The sequence below is a fragment of the Carassius carassius genome, chromosome 5 (assembly GCF_963082965.1).
Source record: "Carassius carassius chromosome 5, fCarCar2.1, whole genome shotgun sequence".
NCBI classification, from domain to species: domain Eukaryota; kingdom Metazoa; phylum Chordata; class Actinopteri; order Cypriniformes; family Cyprinidae; genus Carassius; species Carassius carassius.
This window is the reverse complement of record NC_081759.1, coordinates 13871235-13885615: the sequence shown is the minus strand read 5'-3', so window position 1 is coordinate 13885615 and position 14381 is coordinate 13871235. Positions and strand designations below refer to the sequence as shown.

At 41.0% G+C, this 14381-nt stretch overlaps 1 protein-coding gene across 7 annotated transcripts in view; it reads left to right on the top strand.

Annotated features, from left to right (window-relative positions):
• Positions 1–12671, top strand: part of LOC132140808 (microtubule-associated serine/threonine-protein kinase 4-like) — a 190020-nt gene extending 177349 nt beyond the window's left edge. For 5 of the 7 annotated variants that reach the window (XM_059549801.1, XM_059549799.1, XM_059549804.1 and 2 more), the window contains 10 exons: positions 1608–1733; positions 2197–2309; positions 3081–3202; positions 3492–3709; positions 4133–4330; positions 4492–4718; positions 4888–5010; positions 5116–5252; positions 5592–5776; positions 5955–12671. In XM_059549801.1, coding sequence (XP_059405784.1) covers positions 1608–1733; positions 2197–2309; positions 3081–3202; positions 3492–3709; positions 4133–4330; positions 4492–4718; positions 4888–5010; positions 5116–5252; positions 5592–5776; positions 5955–9898 — 5393 coding nt within the window. In that variant the 3' untranslated portion in view covers positions 9899–12671. The remainder of the gene's footprint in view (positions 1–1607; positions 1734–2196; positions 2310–3080; positions 3203–3491; positions 3710–4132; positions 4331–4491; positions 4719–4887; positions 5011–5115; positions 5253–5591; positions 5777–5954) is intronic. The other 2 variants (XM_059549800.1, XM_059549805.1) reach the window with 1 other exon arrangement.
• The last annotated feature ends 1710 nt before the right edge of the window (positions 12672–14381 follow it).

Below are 14381 nucleotides of genomic sequence, written 5' to 3'. Positions count from 1 at the left end.
TACATGTGCGACTAAGGTGCTTTACTGTTAGGTGCTGGAGCCACCTTCTGTAGAACTTAATGGTGCTGGTGTCCTCAAATGTTTAGTTTGGAGACCTACAGTGGTTCTCGAGGTCAGAAAAGTCATAACAGTGTTAGAAGAATGTTCTCTGTGGTATATTTTCACTGCAAAACAATAAGAAATTCCACAAATATAATCACAAAAATCACAAAAAAAAAATTTAATTTTGAAATCCTGGAAACCCTGTTTGGTAGACCTATATGCTTACATAGTTGTTTGTATCATTTTATTATTTAGTTTTCTGTTGCTTTTCGGTAATAGTAGCTATAAAATTGGAAAATTTATTTAATTAAATGGAGGTTGGAGTAGACTAACTGACCTGTTAAATATGCTAATTCATGGTTAATAGCTCCAGTCTAGGCCACAAGCAGGCAGGCCATGGGGTTCTCCTCCACCTCTCAAATTGACTAAATATCTAGGTCGGTGGTTCTAAAACTTTTCACAGAGTACCCTCTCAGAAAATATTAGGCTTTATAAGTACCACCATTGTGACTAACATTGACATGGCTTGTGATGGGCATAGTGTTATAGACTTATTGTAATGCTTAATCTGAAGGTTTAGCCTGGCTCTGATAAAGCCAAACATAAATTATAGGGTTTTTGTTTAAATGATTTTATTGTATGTTTAATCGTATCCTGAAAACCACCAATAGTGAGTCACAGCTGGAGAACCAATGATCTAACTTTGACAAAACAGTCCTGACATATCGATCACTGTCAAATGTAGCCCAACACTTGGCTCATGTTTTACTTTAGGTTAATATTGCTATAATTTTAGACTAAGGCTGTCTAATAAAGCAATAAGCCCTGCGAAGCTTTGTTTTCTGCGAAGCTTTGTCCAAAACCATGGACAAAGGACCATTGTGACATCTTGATTAATCCCTCTGCTTTACTTAAATGTATCAGCTTAATTTATTTTAATAACACCTGTGCTTACTTCACGGCCACCTCTTTTTTAGATTGCTCACACATCAGACTTACTGACTATGAAGAAGTTGTCTCCTTCCTCTTCTGTCTTTATTTCTATTTTTATCTCTGTGGGCAGTTTTTGAGTCCAGTGTTGATGTTAAGTTATAATGAACTTGTTACATTGTGATGCAAAATGTTACTCCCATTTGGAAAGATATTTAATTTACGCCACTACAGTTGCAGCTTGAAGTCTCGCTGGTATTAAAATATTTTGAAGGTATTAAAAAGGTAGTGAAAGGTATTCAATTTAACTTAAGAAGTTCTGTAAATACCCTGCCAGAAAAATATTTTAGGATTTGCAAAGTAATGCATGGCTGTGCGGATGAAATGCATGCATACATGCATTAACTAAATAAAATAAATATTTTTGAATCATCACCACTTTGCCAGAGAATTTTTAGACTGTATTCACATAATAAAAATGCTTGTGATATTAAGAAGATTCCACCATCACGTTTTTGGCATTACATTAAGTGAACATAAACAGATATTTTAATACACAAGTGGAGTAAATAAAATTTACTGCTTGTTGCTTTATCACATTGTTTCGGAAATTTGACTGGATATGTATCTTTAAGCAGGAGGGGCATATGAGGTCAAGCACCATCAGTTCTTTCACAGTCTGGACTGGAATAGCCTGCTGAGGCAGAAGGCAGAGTTCATCCCCCAGCTGGAGTCTGAGGATGACACCAGCTACTTTGACAGTGAGTGACAGCAGGAGTGAAGTCATTGTCCTTCATGGTCCATGCAAGCAGTGCAGGGCTGAGAACCAGTGACCATGCCTGTTTCTATGTCTTAAGGGAGGATCGGATGTTCCCAGACTGATGGTTGTTGATATCAATCTTTGTCATTTGTTTGGAGAAATGTCAACCGTTTGTTCTTGCTTAGTCTTTTTTTTTTGGCTTTGCTTGGGACACTTCTTTGTCAAAATGTTTCTCATTTTTTATATATATGCAGTAATAACAATATAGATTTAAGTAAGCATGCTGTTTTTATCTCCTTCTGTGTAGTGTATAATGACCAGGCTGGATGACAGAATGTTGATTTTCGATTGAACTGTCATTTTAACATTTCTTAGAAGAATGGATTTTAAAATAACGAACATGAGAGCATCTTGACAGCTGACATCACCACACTATGTAACACATTTTCTCTTTCAATCTCAAGCGCGATCTGATAGGTACCATCATTTGGAAACTGAGGAGGAGGATGATACCAATGATGAAGATTTCAATGTGGAACTGAGGCAGTTTTCCTCATCTTCACACCGATTCTCAAAAGTGAGTTGTGTCTGTCTTTTTCCTCACACACTGTTTAATACATGGAGAGCAGAATGGCTCGGAGGAAAAGAGCCCTGACCAGTGTATGTTCAAATAAAAATGTGGAAAACTATGGCCAGAAAACAACTGTCTCTGCCATTGGGCTTAGCTCATATATTTACATGCATTTGCTTTTGTTAGAGGGATATATTTTTGTAGGTCAGGGACCAACATCGCACACAACAAATATTTGTGCACATCCTTGTTATCAGGCATGCAAAGATTTGGTGCATTGCAGTATCAGTTGCTTTCAGAATCTGTTGAAGGCTGTGTTTACTAAATGTCTGCTATAATTATGGGGTTGTTGCTTGAATTTCTTTATTTATGTTTTTTACTAGGACAGGGGGATAGAATATGATTTATTAATTATATGTATTCTTTAGCATTGTAATTATTTAAATGTATTAAGAATATTATTACTATCTGTATAAAATTCAGGCATCATCAATTGTGTTATAAACCTTAGTGCAATGAGATTGTACAAATTCAAACATATTTGCCACTAATTTGCTTGGGAGAGTAAGCGACCACCTAGAAATCACCCAGAACACCTTAGGAGCAACCTACTGTAGCCGTGAAGCATTTCAAGTTACATTTTAAATTTTCTCACTTTTCAGGATACTTTATCTCATCCTCATTTTTGAACGCTGTGACATGACTATGTTTACTACATGATGTAATGGAGTTTATTGATGCATATACATGCTTTGTTTGTATGTGGTGTGTGTGTAGGTTTACAGTAGTCTGGATCTGTCTCGAGGACAGCTGGAAGAGAAAGGAGAACAGCCAGAGAAGTCAACAGACAGTCCTCTCACTGTTGACTCACTGAGCTGGACTCCAGACTTCACTGAGATGTATGTTAAATTTAACAGGAAAATCCCATTTCTGATTGTAGATGATTTTACATTGTCCATGTTGGTCATTTGTGGTCATTGACTGGTCCAAATTGGTCCATATGGTTGGTAACCAGCTAGCAGAGTTAAGGCCAACCTCATGGTTCACTCTTAATAAAGCTGGTTAGAGCTGGTAGACCTCTTTGGACCACCAACAAAGCAGATTCTATTTTCCTAAAACTACCTTAAATTTGTAGAACTTGACTTTTTCGAGTAGATCATGTTATTTTTCCTTGTTTCCCTTCTCCAGCCCCTCTCTCTCTCATTCATCCGACACTGAGAGCACCAGCTTGAGCAGATGTTCTGGTCTTCTTCCCAAGTTTGCAATCTCTGCAGAAGTGGAAGATGGCAAGGGTTTCCTCGCCCTAGAAGATCCCAGTAAAGTGACCTTTAGTATTGGGGAGTTGCCTCAGGATGAGCCTGATCCCACCACACCCTGTAGCACAATCAGTAACTCCACCCTCTCAGGTACAGGGATGATTTTCAGGAGATGGGATCAAATGTCCTCTACAAAAATAAATAAATAAATGTTTACTTGTGTTTGAGGTCTCAAGACTCAAGACTCCATCTTTAAAACGTTAATAAACGCATTAATTTCTCCATGCTATTGGTTTACATGCAGAACTACAGGCAGTGAAGTCCTACCGTGAATTTACTGTATTTTATGTTGATTGTATTTTGAGTTTTTGCCAAGGTACATTTCACCCCCCCATGTAATAAACAAAGTGTTTTGTTTGTGATCAAACAAGCAGTAATTTATATTTAAATATAAAATGATTAAAAGGGAAATAAATAATACAAATTTTAAATGTTACAATTATTTATAGGTTGCACAACTGTTATAACTAATAACATAAAATCTCTCTTTTTTTTTTTTTTTTTTTTGAGCAGGCAGTTTCTCTGAACACCTGGATCAGGTACCATCACAGGGAGATGGAGTGGAGAGTCTGGAAAGCTCCTGTAAGCCCTTCTGTGATACAGTCTCCTTTCAGACTGCTTCCAAACCTGAAGCCACAGAGAAACAGTATGCAGTCAGCAAAGTACCAAAATCATTGTCTACCAGCGCACTGTCACTCTTGATTCCTGGAGGTGAGTGTACAGTATGTGTATGTGAAAGAATATGTTGGAATATCTTTACTTTTGTGACCAAGTGTTTGCTTTTTTCCATGTCAGTTTTTTTTTTTTTTTTTGGAAAGATGGTTACCTGCTGTTGCACAGTGCCAGTCGATTTATTGATTTATTCCCCCCAGATATTTTTGGTGTCTCACCATTAGCAAGCCCCATTTCTCCATACTCGCTGTCATCAGACCCATCCTCTAGAGATTCCTCCCCCAGCCGAGACTCCTCCCTTAGTGGTGTCATCTGTCGTCAGCCAATCATCATTCCCAGCTCAGGGAAGAAGTTTGGCTTCACTCTGCGAGCAATCCGGGTCTATGCCTGTGACAGTGACATTTATACTGTTTATCACATGGTCTGGGTAAGTGTGGCAGGGGTGTCCAGCATACCACTATAAAAACCAAACATCTTACAAAATGTATTCTCACTTACATTTTTCATATCTCAGTTTACTGCTTATTGGTGATATTTATGAACGCTTTCGAATAAATATTGTATTGTACAATACTTATTGTATTGTTTGGAAATAGAATGTAGAGGATGGTGGCCCTGCTCACAAGGCTGGTCTTAAGGCTGGAGACCTGATCACTCATGTGAATGGAGAAACGGTTCATGGGCTGCTTCACACTGAGGTGGTGGAACTATTGCTGAAGGTGAAAAAACCAACCAATGTTACAACCACAACACTATTTTCCCTGCTTGTTTTCCATTTAATTTTGTTACAGTATGTCTATAAGTGGCATGCTTTTTTTTCGCAGAGTGGAAGTAAAGTTGCAATTTCCACAACCCCTTTTGAAAACACTTCTATCAAAACTGGTCCAGCTAGAAGAAATAGTTACAGAAGCAAAATGGTGAGAAGAACCAAGAAGCCGAAGAAAGAGAAAACTCAAGAAAGGTAAGAAAACAATGTCATTTTTCTTGTCTATGTCACCTTTTACAAATGTTTATTTACAGTACATATTACATAACCACATATATTTGTATAAAATTCCAACACCCCAGTAGCAAGATCCCCCACTGCCACTAGATGTAGCTGTTGATGCATTGTTTTTGTAATGTAGACTGTACAGAATGGTAAATTAGTGTACTTTTCTGTTGCATGCTGTGTAGTATATACAGTATATAACCTAATATTTAAAATTATTATTTTAAATAGTAGGCAGTATGTATATATAAACATTTCATCATCCAGTGTTGTTTTTTTTCTTCAGTTTAATCTTTTTTCTCTCTCCAGGCGGCGTTCAGTTTTCAAACGTTTTGCCATGCAGCCCTCTCCACTTTTACACACCAGCCGTAGTTTTTCCTCGCTAAACCGCTCATTGTCTTCAGGAGAGAGTCTACCTGGATCACCCACGCACAGTCTCTCGCCACGCTCCCCCCCAGCTGCCTTTCGCCCAACACCCGACTTTAACCAGTCAGGTATGTGTCTTACATTACAGTACATTACCCAGACATTTGTCCTCATTAAAAATAAATAAATAATAAGTTCTGTGCATTTCCTGTTCAGGTCAATGTGAAATTATGAAATCTGAATGAAATTCATATTAAAAAAATGGCAGCTTATCTTAATGTTTTAACTTTCCACTCTTTCATCCAGGTGCCAATTCATCACAGAGTAGCTCCCCCAGTTCCAGTGCACCTAACTCACCAGCAGGCTCAGGCCACATCCGACCTAGCACTCTGCATGGCCTGGGTCCCAAACTACCTGGACGATTACGTCAGGGACGACGTAAATCAGCAGGGAGCATTCCTCTCTCACCATTGGCTCGCACACCCTCCCCAACCCCTCAGCCTCAGCCAACTTCTCCTCAGCGGCCCCCATCTCCCTTGCTGACTCACACTGTGGGAAGCTCCAAAACTTCTCAAGCCTTCCCTGCCAAAATACACTCACCCCCGACTATTGTACGCCATATGGTAAGACCTAAAAGTGCAGAGCCTCCTCGATCCCCACTCTTGAAGCGAGTTCAATCTGAGGAGAAGCTTTCCCCTTCTTACGCTGGGGACAAAAAACATTTATGCACCCGAAAGCACAGTTTGGAGGTTACCCAAGAGGAGTCTCAAGGGGAGGCCTCATCTAGAGGGGAGCATATGCCACCATCCATAGAGGAGAGCACTTCCTGTGAACTTCCCACCATTACTCGGGTGAGGCCTGCTGAGCAGGGTTGCCTAAAGCGGCCTGTTACTCGCAAAGTTGGTCGTCAAGAGTCAGTAGAGGAGCTAGATAGGGAGAAGCTGAAAGCTAAAGTGGTGGTGAAGAGGCATGACTGGGCTGAGAGACGAGAGTCTATGCAAAAACAAGACACTGTGCAAGATGTGGAAGTTTCTGCTGCTGAAGATAAGGACTGGAGTGTCCTTACACGTCCCAGTGTGAGACCCCAGGGTTCTGAATCTGGATGCCTAGACAAGTCTACAAATGCTACTTTGAAGGATGTCCTCTACAAAAAGCTAAATCCAAGAGTCTGTGAGAGCATAGCTGAGTCTGTCACCAGTGGAGATGGTGTATCACTTTTAAGTGATAATGGGAGGTCACCTTCATGTCAATCAGATTGCCAAATGTCTCGGGCTATGAAGGAAAGTAATAAACCAGATCTCAAAGCCTCCAACATGGAGTTTGCCAGAAAGAGACAGTCCTTTGAAGATAGAGAGGACTCCTTGTGTCGAATATTCCCTGGTGTTCATGAAAGCATTCATTTCAACACCACTAGGTCCAAAAGTCTTCAGCTGGATTCAGAACATGTTAAAGGGGGCATGTGCAACATCCATGGCACTTCTGAAACTTTGGCCCCTAAGCTTTTTAGTGGAAGAGGAGAGAGTGCAGTAGAAAAACTTCAGATGATTTCTTCTGATGGTCCTATCAGGAAGACCTCCTCCGAGTACAAATTGGAGGGAAGGCTTGTGTCCTCGTTAAAGCCACTAGAGGGCACCTTGGACATTGGTCTGCTTTCTGGGCCTCGGGTATCCAAGACTGACACATGTCTTTCCAAAATGGCAGACAGCCATGGTGAAAGTACTATCTTGGCAGAAGATCTTTGTGGAAAACAGCCAATTCAACAGAAAACTACAGAAAAACAGAAAAGTCCACATGCAGGGATATCTGGGACACTTAACCATAAGGACAATGTGTATTTGAGCGGTAAAACGGTTACAAAAGAAGATTCCATTTCCAATAAGGACTCCACAATAAGTTCTGCTTGCAATGAGGCCTTGTATGATAGAAATAAATGTAACGATGGAGTGAAGTTGCAGATTACAACCTCTAAAGTGGAGTCGATAGACACAAGTGTGAAATCGGAGACTAGGCTAAAGACAGCTCAGGAGATGAGAGCTTTACGACACAATGCTCACTTTGCATGTGGGAAAACGCCCTCCATCAAGGAAGTCTGCAATGAAGACCAGGAAGACGACATGGAAAATATAGAGAATGCATCTCCAAAGCAAAATGAATCTCAGCAGATGAAAACAGTCCTTAGTAAAACAAATAAACCTGAGGAAATCCCAGTGTATTCTGCTGTTTTTTCTCAACTCAACTCTGTCCAGCAAATCCCAGAAGCAAATTCTGGCAAAAATAATAGTAGGCTGTGTGAGACACCGATTAGTTCACAAAGTCCCACAATGTCTACAGAGAAGGACAGCATTAACAAAGACAAACCTGCTGATACAAAGACTACTGCAGTAATAAAGCAGGTCCATTCATCAGAAAATGTTATGGATGATGCACATGCAACATCAAGCCCAACTTTGGCTAAAACCAAGACTGTGATAGATAGAAAGGATAGGGCTGATAGCACCAAAGAGTTTCTTGATATCAATCCAGATCATCATCAAGATTTGAAGGAAAGCAAAACATCGAGCAGAGTGAAACATCTGGACAAAAACACAGAGTCTACACTGAGAGACAGAACTGCTGGTACTCCAACTTCAGATGCTGACTCAGGGCAGGCTAAACCAGAGATATCCATCAAAGAAACAGCACTCATCCCGCAGAGATCTTTAGCTTCATCTATTACAACATCCACTGTGTCTTCTGTCTCCGCGCCATCAGATGCACCTGAGATCACTGTTGTTAAAAGCTCATTGTCTACCCTTGAAAGAAAAAATACTCAATCTGCTATTGCTGCCCCATTGAAAGACGTGCCTGCTACTGATTCAAAGCCCAAAGCCAGTACAAGCACCACCCCACAACTTTCTTGGCTGGCTGAAGTAAAAACATCCACCATCCAACCTCCACAGTCTGAACAGACCTGTGCCAAACTTTCAAGCTCTGTTGGCTTGGCAAATGGACAGACAACAAGTATTTCAGCTCAACTCTCCAAACAAATCTCAAGTGGTGCATCAAGTGGTAGCAGAGAATTCACTGTGCAAACCCATCAGTCTCAACAGGGCTTAAACAAAAATCAACATGCAGACAAAGTAAATGCAGAGAAGGCAAATAGCCAATCAAATTTAATGGTGACGGATCTTAAAACACTGCCAGCATGTGGAGACAAAATGGACTCGAGAGACAAAATGGCTTCTAAAAAGGACTCCAAATGCAGTATGAGTGAAAAGATTACTTGTGCCTCTGACCCTTCAGTCAAAGCTGACATTTCAGAAAACTGTGAAAAGCAGGAAGCCATCTTCAGAAGCCAAGTAAACATGAATATCACATCAATGGACATGGTTGCAAGCCCACCAAAGACTAGAAGTTGTTACACTTCAATAAAAGACACTGTGCATGTGCAGTCTGCAATTAAAACAGAAAAAAAGAGTGTTTTTGATGTAGACAAGGAGAAGGCCAAGAAGCAAATTATGGACATGTCCATGACAGAGACAAGTACAGCACAGACTGCAATAAAACAGATGCAACCATCTGGTAGTGCTACACTAAAACAGACCCCTTTGAGTTCCAAAAACAAGCCCAGAGTAGACTCTCCACTTGTTACTCAGTCTTTTGGGAAGGCAATTGACGATAAGGGAAAGCAGGAAAACATAGCACAGCTACAGCCTATTGTCAAAGATAACATAGTAAAACCAAAGGAGCTAAGAGAGTCAGTCTTGTCTACACCTAAATCTCATCCTCATAAAGACACCCGCACTGGCTCTCAATGTGGCGCTGTGCCAGTGTTGCCTGTGCCAGCGGTTAAAATCCATGTGTCTTGTGAACTTCCTTCTGGTAAGGGCAGTGCTGCTGTAGTTGAATCACTTGGACCCTCCTCAAAGGAACAAGTGATGTCCAGAATTGATGTTCCAAGATCAGAGTCTCTTAAGGGCTCCAGCACAAGTAATCTCATAGGGACAACTACTACTACTATATCCAGTCCTGACCCTAAACATGCCTCCAGTGAGTCAAAGGTAACTGACAAACCAATTTCCATCCAAAAAGAGCAAGTGGAAAAGAAGAGAAAGGAAACTACTCAAGATACATCATCAGCACCCAAAACTAACCGCAAAGACTCATCAAGAGGCATTCCTTTGGCAAAGGATAGTACTACTTTTGAAAAAGATTCAGTCCGCCCTAAACAAACAAAGGATACACCACGTGGTTCAACTTGTAAAAAGTGATGTAGTGTATTGTATTGTAGTTGCCAAGTGTATGAATTTTAAAAAGTCTATGAGGATGTAAACATAATTTTTGTCTATATGTAATATCATGAACCCTTTCTATCTGAGGACCGGTGAAGCTGTTACTTTGGGTTTTCATAAGGAACCAGAGATTAATTTCTTTGTTTGTGTTGTGATCAATCAAGCTCTGTTAATATTGTCTAAAAAAAGTGTTGGCTGAATGTTGACTTGTTTTGCTTCTGGTTTGTGGTCTTGTTTTAGATCTCGCAAAAGTGCCAAAATTAGTCATTGTATTGTGTTGCGATGTGATGTAACGTGTGGCGTGTGCAATAATTGGGGAGAGGAGTGTAGATGCCTTTTTTTAAGGATTAAATTAACTGTGCCGATCCTGGTTGAGTGTGATTGTACCAAACAAAGAGCACCTCAAATGTAGACATGGAGGTGCATGTTAACTGACTGTGTAAAAAAAAAAAAAAAAAAAAAAAAAAAAAACCTTCTTGCTTATTCAGGCTAGCGTTATCATGTATTACACTGGTTTTTGATATATTTTAAAACCACTAGGAAAATATATGTAGCAATGTTGCTATTGATGTGGCTTGCATTCTGCAAGCAGAACAGATCACTTAATATTTAATATTTTTCACTTATTGTTTTTTTTGTGACTGCAAAGTTTTGTTTTGGGTAGTGGTGCACAGAGGGAAAGCACTTTGTCCTGTGCTTCTCACCTGGAACTATTTTATATTGGAATCATCTTATGGTTCAGGAATCGTAGTGGAAGGGGGCTAAGAGTTTTTTGCTAAAATATGACTTGCTGTTCTTTGCAGGTCATGGTGAAATTCACATTCCTTTCACATACATTTGTAAGAATTAATTTTTATGCAATATATTGTAAATACAGCAGCATAATATGTACAGAGGGGTTGGTTGAAAATGAGTGTTGTATGTTTTTTATGTATATATTTTGGTATGTCATATTATGTTTGTATACTGTACTTAATGTTAGTCTCCTAGTGATGTTATCTGCTCAGTAATTGTGCTGATATAGAGTCTAAACTAGCAGAATAATGATAGTCTCACTCTGAAATGAAGTGTACTTGAAGTTTCACTAAGGTATGTAGGGCTTAACCACATGCTTTTTCAGATATGTATTTTAAGTGACGCAGCAGAGTTGCTTTCAGAATGTTCATTATATTTGATGCCACTAACAAGGAAATCATGCATTTACATGAAACAGGGACAAGGCAGATGTAGCACACTATATAAAAAGCAAGTTTCAGAGACTGAAGGATTACTCCTTGCTTAAGGTTTGCTATAATGTAGATTATATACAAGAAAGAAAAATGTCAAGCTTTTAGGGCTAACATTAGGGCATACAGGAACATGATGTATTTCCCCTGGTTTGGTTAAAAGGGCTTATACAGGGATAATCAATGTGTTTTAGCAACATGTCAGTGCTTGTGGTAATGTCAGGAGTTTCACTGCATGTTCTTTCATCATGTCCAATCATATTCATATTTCTTACATATTCATATGCAAAGTACATTGTGTAATACTTTACTAAATGCATTTGTGCTATTAGCATTTCTAGTCACACAACAGGACTGCTACGTTTCCTACATATTTTTTACCTTCAAGACCTTTCAAAGCTATCCTTCATTTTTGTGCTCAAACTTTAAAAAACATATTTGTCATTAGTTGTGCTTGATTTGACCTTTACGCAGTTCCATAATGACCACTGAAGTTTAGCATCAGAACAGAGAAAAGGATGAATCATTGTCTTTTGATAACATTTGGTCTGAATTTTAAACCTGGTATAGCTCTGCTGATGTGCGTACATCACGTGCAAGCGACTGTGTATCTAGGCCAATTTCAGTATACGTATATTGTGAAACATCTAGGATATATTACTGTATAATATTGAAGTATTTGTGATTAATGTTTTATGTAAACAGAGTATATATCTTAGCTGAACACACAGATCTGCATAAGTAACTAAACTACAGAATGCACAGTGTAAAGAGAATCTGTAATAAAAAAAGATTGTAGCAATTTTAAAGTGTATTAGCAGACTGACATTTCAGCTCCTTATAATCCTCACAAATGTAGCTTAGGAGGTCCGAGCTGCAAGGCACCTTACGTTTAAAAACACAACTCTTATTGGGAAATTGTGGAAGAGATTCTAAGCAAACATAATAGAAACTTTAGTGATAAAATGTGAATGTTTTATAGGACATATGCATTGCATGTTCTCCAATATTGATAATATTGCCATGAATTAACCCCAGACATTCATGTTGTTGGAGTTTCTTTCCATTCTTCCCTTTTCTGACAAGTAATGATTGAATCCTTTAAGAAGCACATTAAATGTTTGTTTACAACTACTTCATGGATATATATTTTGTACATTTGTGTCATTTGCCAAATTAATGTGTTACGTCACAGGCAGTTATGCTGTGATCGTTGTGTGTGAGAGAGTTCCTCTTAGCGGACAATTGCTGTTGAAGACCATTGGTGTGGTAGCCTAATGTTGTCCTTCTAGTTCAGTATGTTCTTGCTTGTTTTCTGTAGTTTTCTTTTCTCTCTCTATGTGTGAAAACAGTGTTTATGTAGATGATTCTGCTTATTGTCTTTTAGGATCTGTGCAATAAGAGATGTGGTTTTGAGTTATCACCCACAGAAAGCTCTATGGACGTCATAGATGTTGTATACTAAACAAATAATTATACTTATAAAGTTGTATAACACCTGAAAATAAAAAGGCATGTCAAAATGACCTTTTATTGCATTTTATTGTCTTTTTTCCTTGAAAATTACTTGAAAAGACTCCATAACCAAGTTGTCACAGTGTCTGGGTTGTGTTCCCTGGGTGTCCACTAGATGTCCTCTTTTCCCACGGTGTCTTTCACTTCATTAATCACATTCCTCACGTCCCTGCTTAATTATTGCACCCAGCTGTCACTAATTACCTATCATCAAACCCTGTCAGTTTCCCATTAGCGTTTGTCTCTCCTTGTGTATATAACCCGGTCTGTCTTAGGTATGTGTCACGGAGTCATTGTTTATTCATGTCCGTCAGTTTGTGCCCTTGCCTTGTCTTCTTGTTTAATTTATGTTTTGGATGGATGTTTCCTATTGACCCCTGCCTGGACTGTTTATGCTTTTTGGATTACCCCTTAATAAAGGACTTACTCGCAATTGGTTCTATCTCCGTGCCTCATTGGATCCTGGCCGTGACAGAACGACTCCGTCACAGTAAGAACCAGCTTTATGTCTGCCTATGTCTCATCCCCAGCCACAGAGCGGGAGAGAGACGGTTTTGAGGGAACTCGCCTGGTGGTTTTCCGGGGGACCAGGGGAGGACGCCGAGGAGGGAGTGGTCGATAGGAGACTCGGCATCGCTCTCAACCATGGCCTCCCTTCGACCCGGGGCTCGTGTGGAATGGGTCAGAGCCACCATCTCACCGTGGCGGACAGAGAGGAGAGAAGAAGTGCACGCCCGCCATGGTGGCGCCACTGCCCATGATGGTCGCTAGATCAGCGCCAAGAGGGAGGATGGACGCCAGCACAGCGCCACAGCACAAGGTGGTCACAAGTCCAGCGACACGGTGCAAGATGGCCGCCAGCTCAGCGCCAACGCCCAAGATGGCCGCGGACTCATTCTTGGATTATTTCTCCACGCTGTCAAAGATCCTAGAGATCCCTAAGACTGTTCAAGTCACAGCTGCTGAGCCAGCGCCACAACCCAAGATGGCCGCCAGCCCAGCGCCACAGCACCACAACACAAGATGGCCGCTAACCCAGCGCCAATGCCAAAGATGGCCGCTCGTCCAGAGTCCTGGCCCAAGATGGCCGCCAATCCAGCGCCACCACACAAGATGGCCGCCAGCCCAGCACTACAGCACAAGATGGCCGCTAACCCAGCGCCGATGCCCAAGTTGGCCTCCGGTCCAGAGCCACGGCCCAAGATGGCCGCCCGTCCAGAGTAATGGCCCAAGCTGGCTGCTTGCCCAGCGCCGCTGCACGGGATTACCGTCTCAGCTGACCCTACGGAGTCGAGTCAGGTTCCTGTTGACCCTCCAGAGTCAAGTCAGGTTCCTGTTGACCCCCCAGAGCCGAGTCAGGTGCCCATTGACTTTCCAGAGTCGAGTCAGGTTCCGGTTGACCCTCCAGAGTCGAGTCAGGTGCTCATGGACCCTCCAGAGTCAGGGTTAGTCACCGTCGACCTTCCAGAGTCAGGGTTAGTCACCATCGACCTTCCAGAGTCAGGGCTAGTTCCTGTTGACCCTCCAGAGTCAAGTCAGGTGACCGTTGATTTTTCAGAGTTGAGTGAGGTTCCGGTTGACCTTCCAGAGTCTAGTCAGGTGCTCGTGGACCCTCCAGAGTCAGGGTTAGTCACCATTGACCTTCCGGAGTCAGGGCCAGTCACCGATGTCCCTCCAGAGTCAGGGCCAGTCACCGATGTCCCTCCAGAGTCAGGACCAGT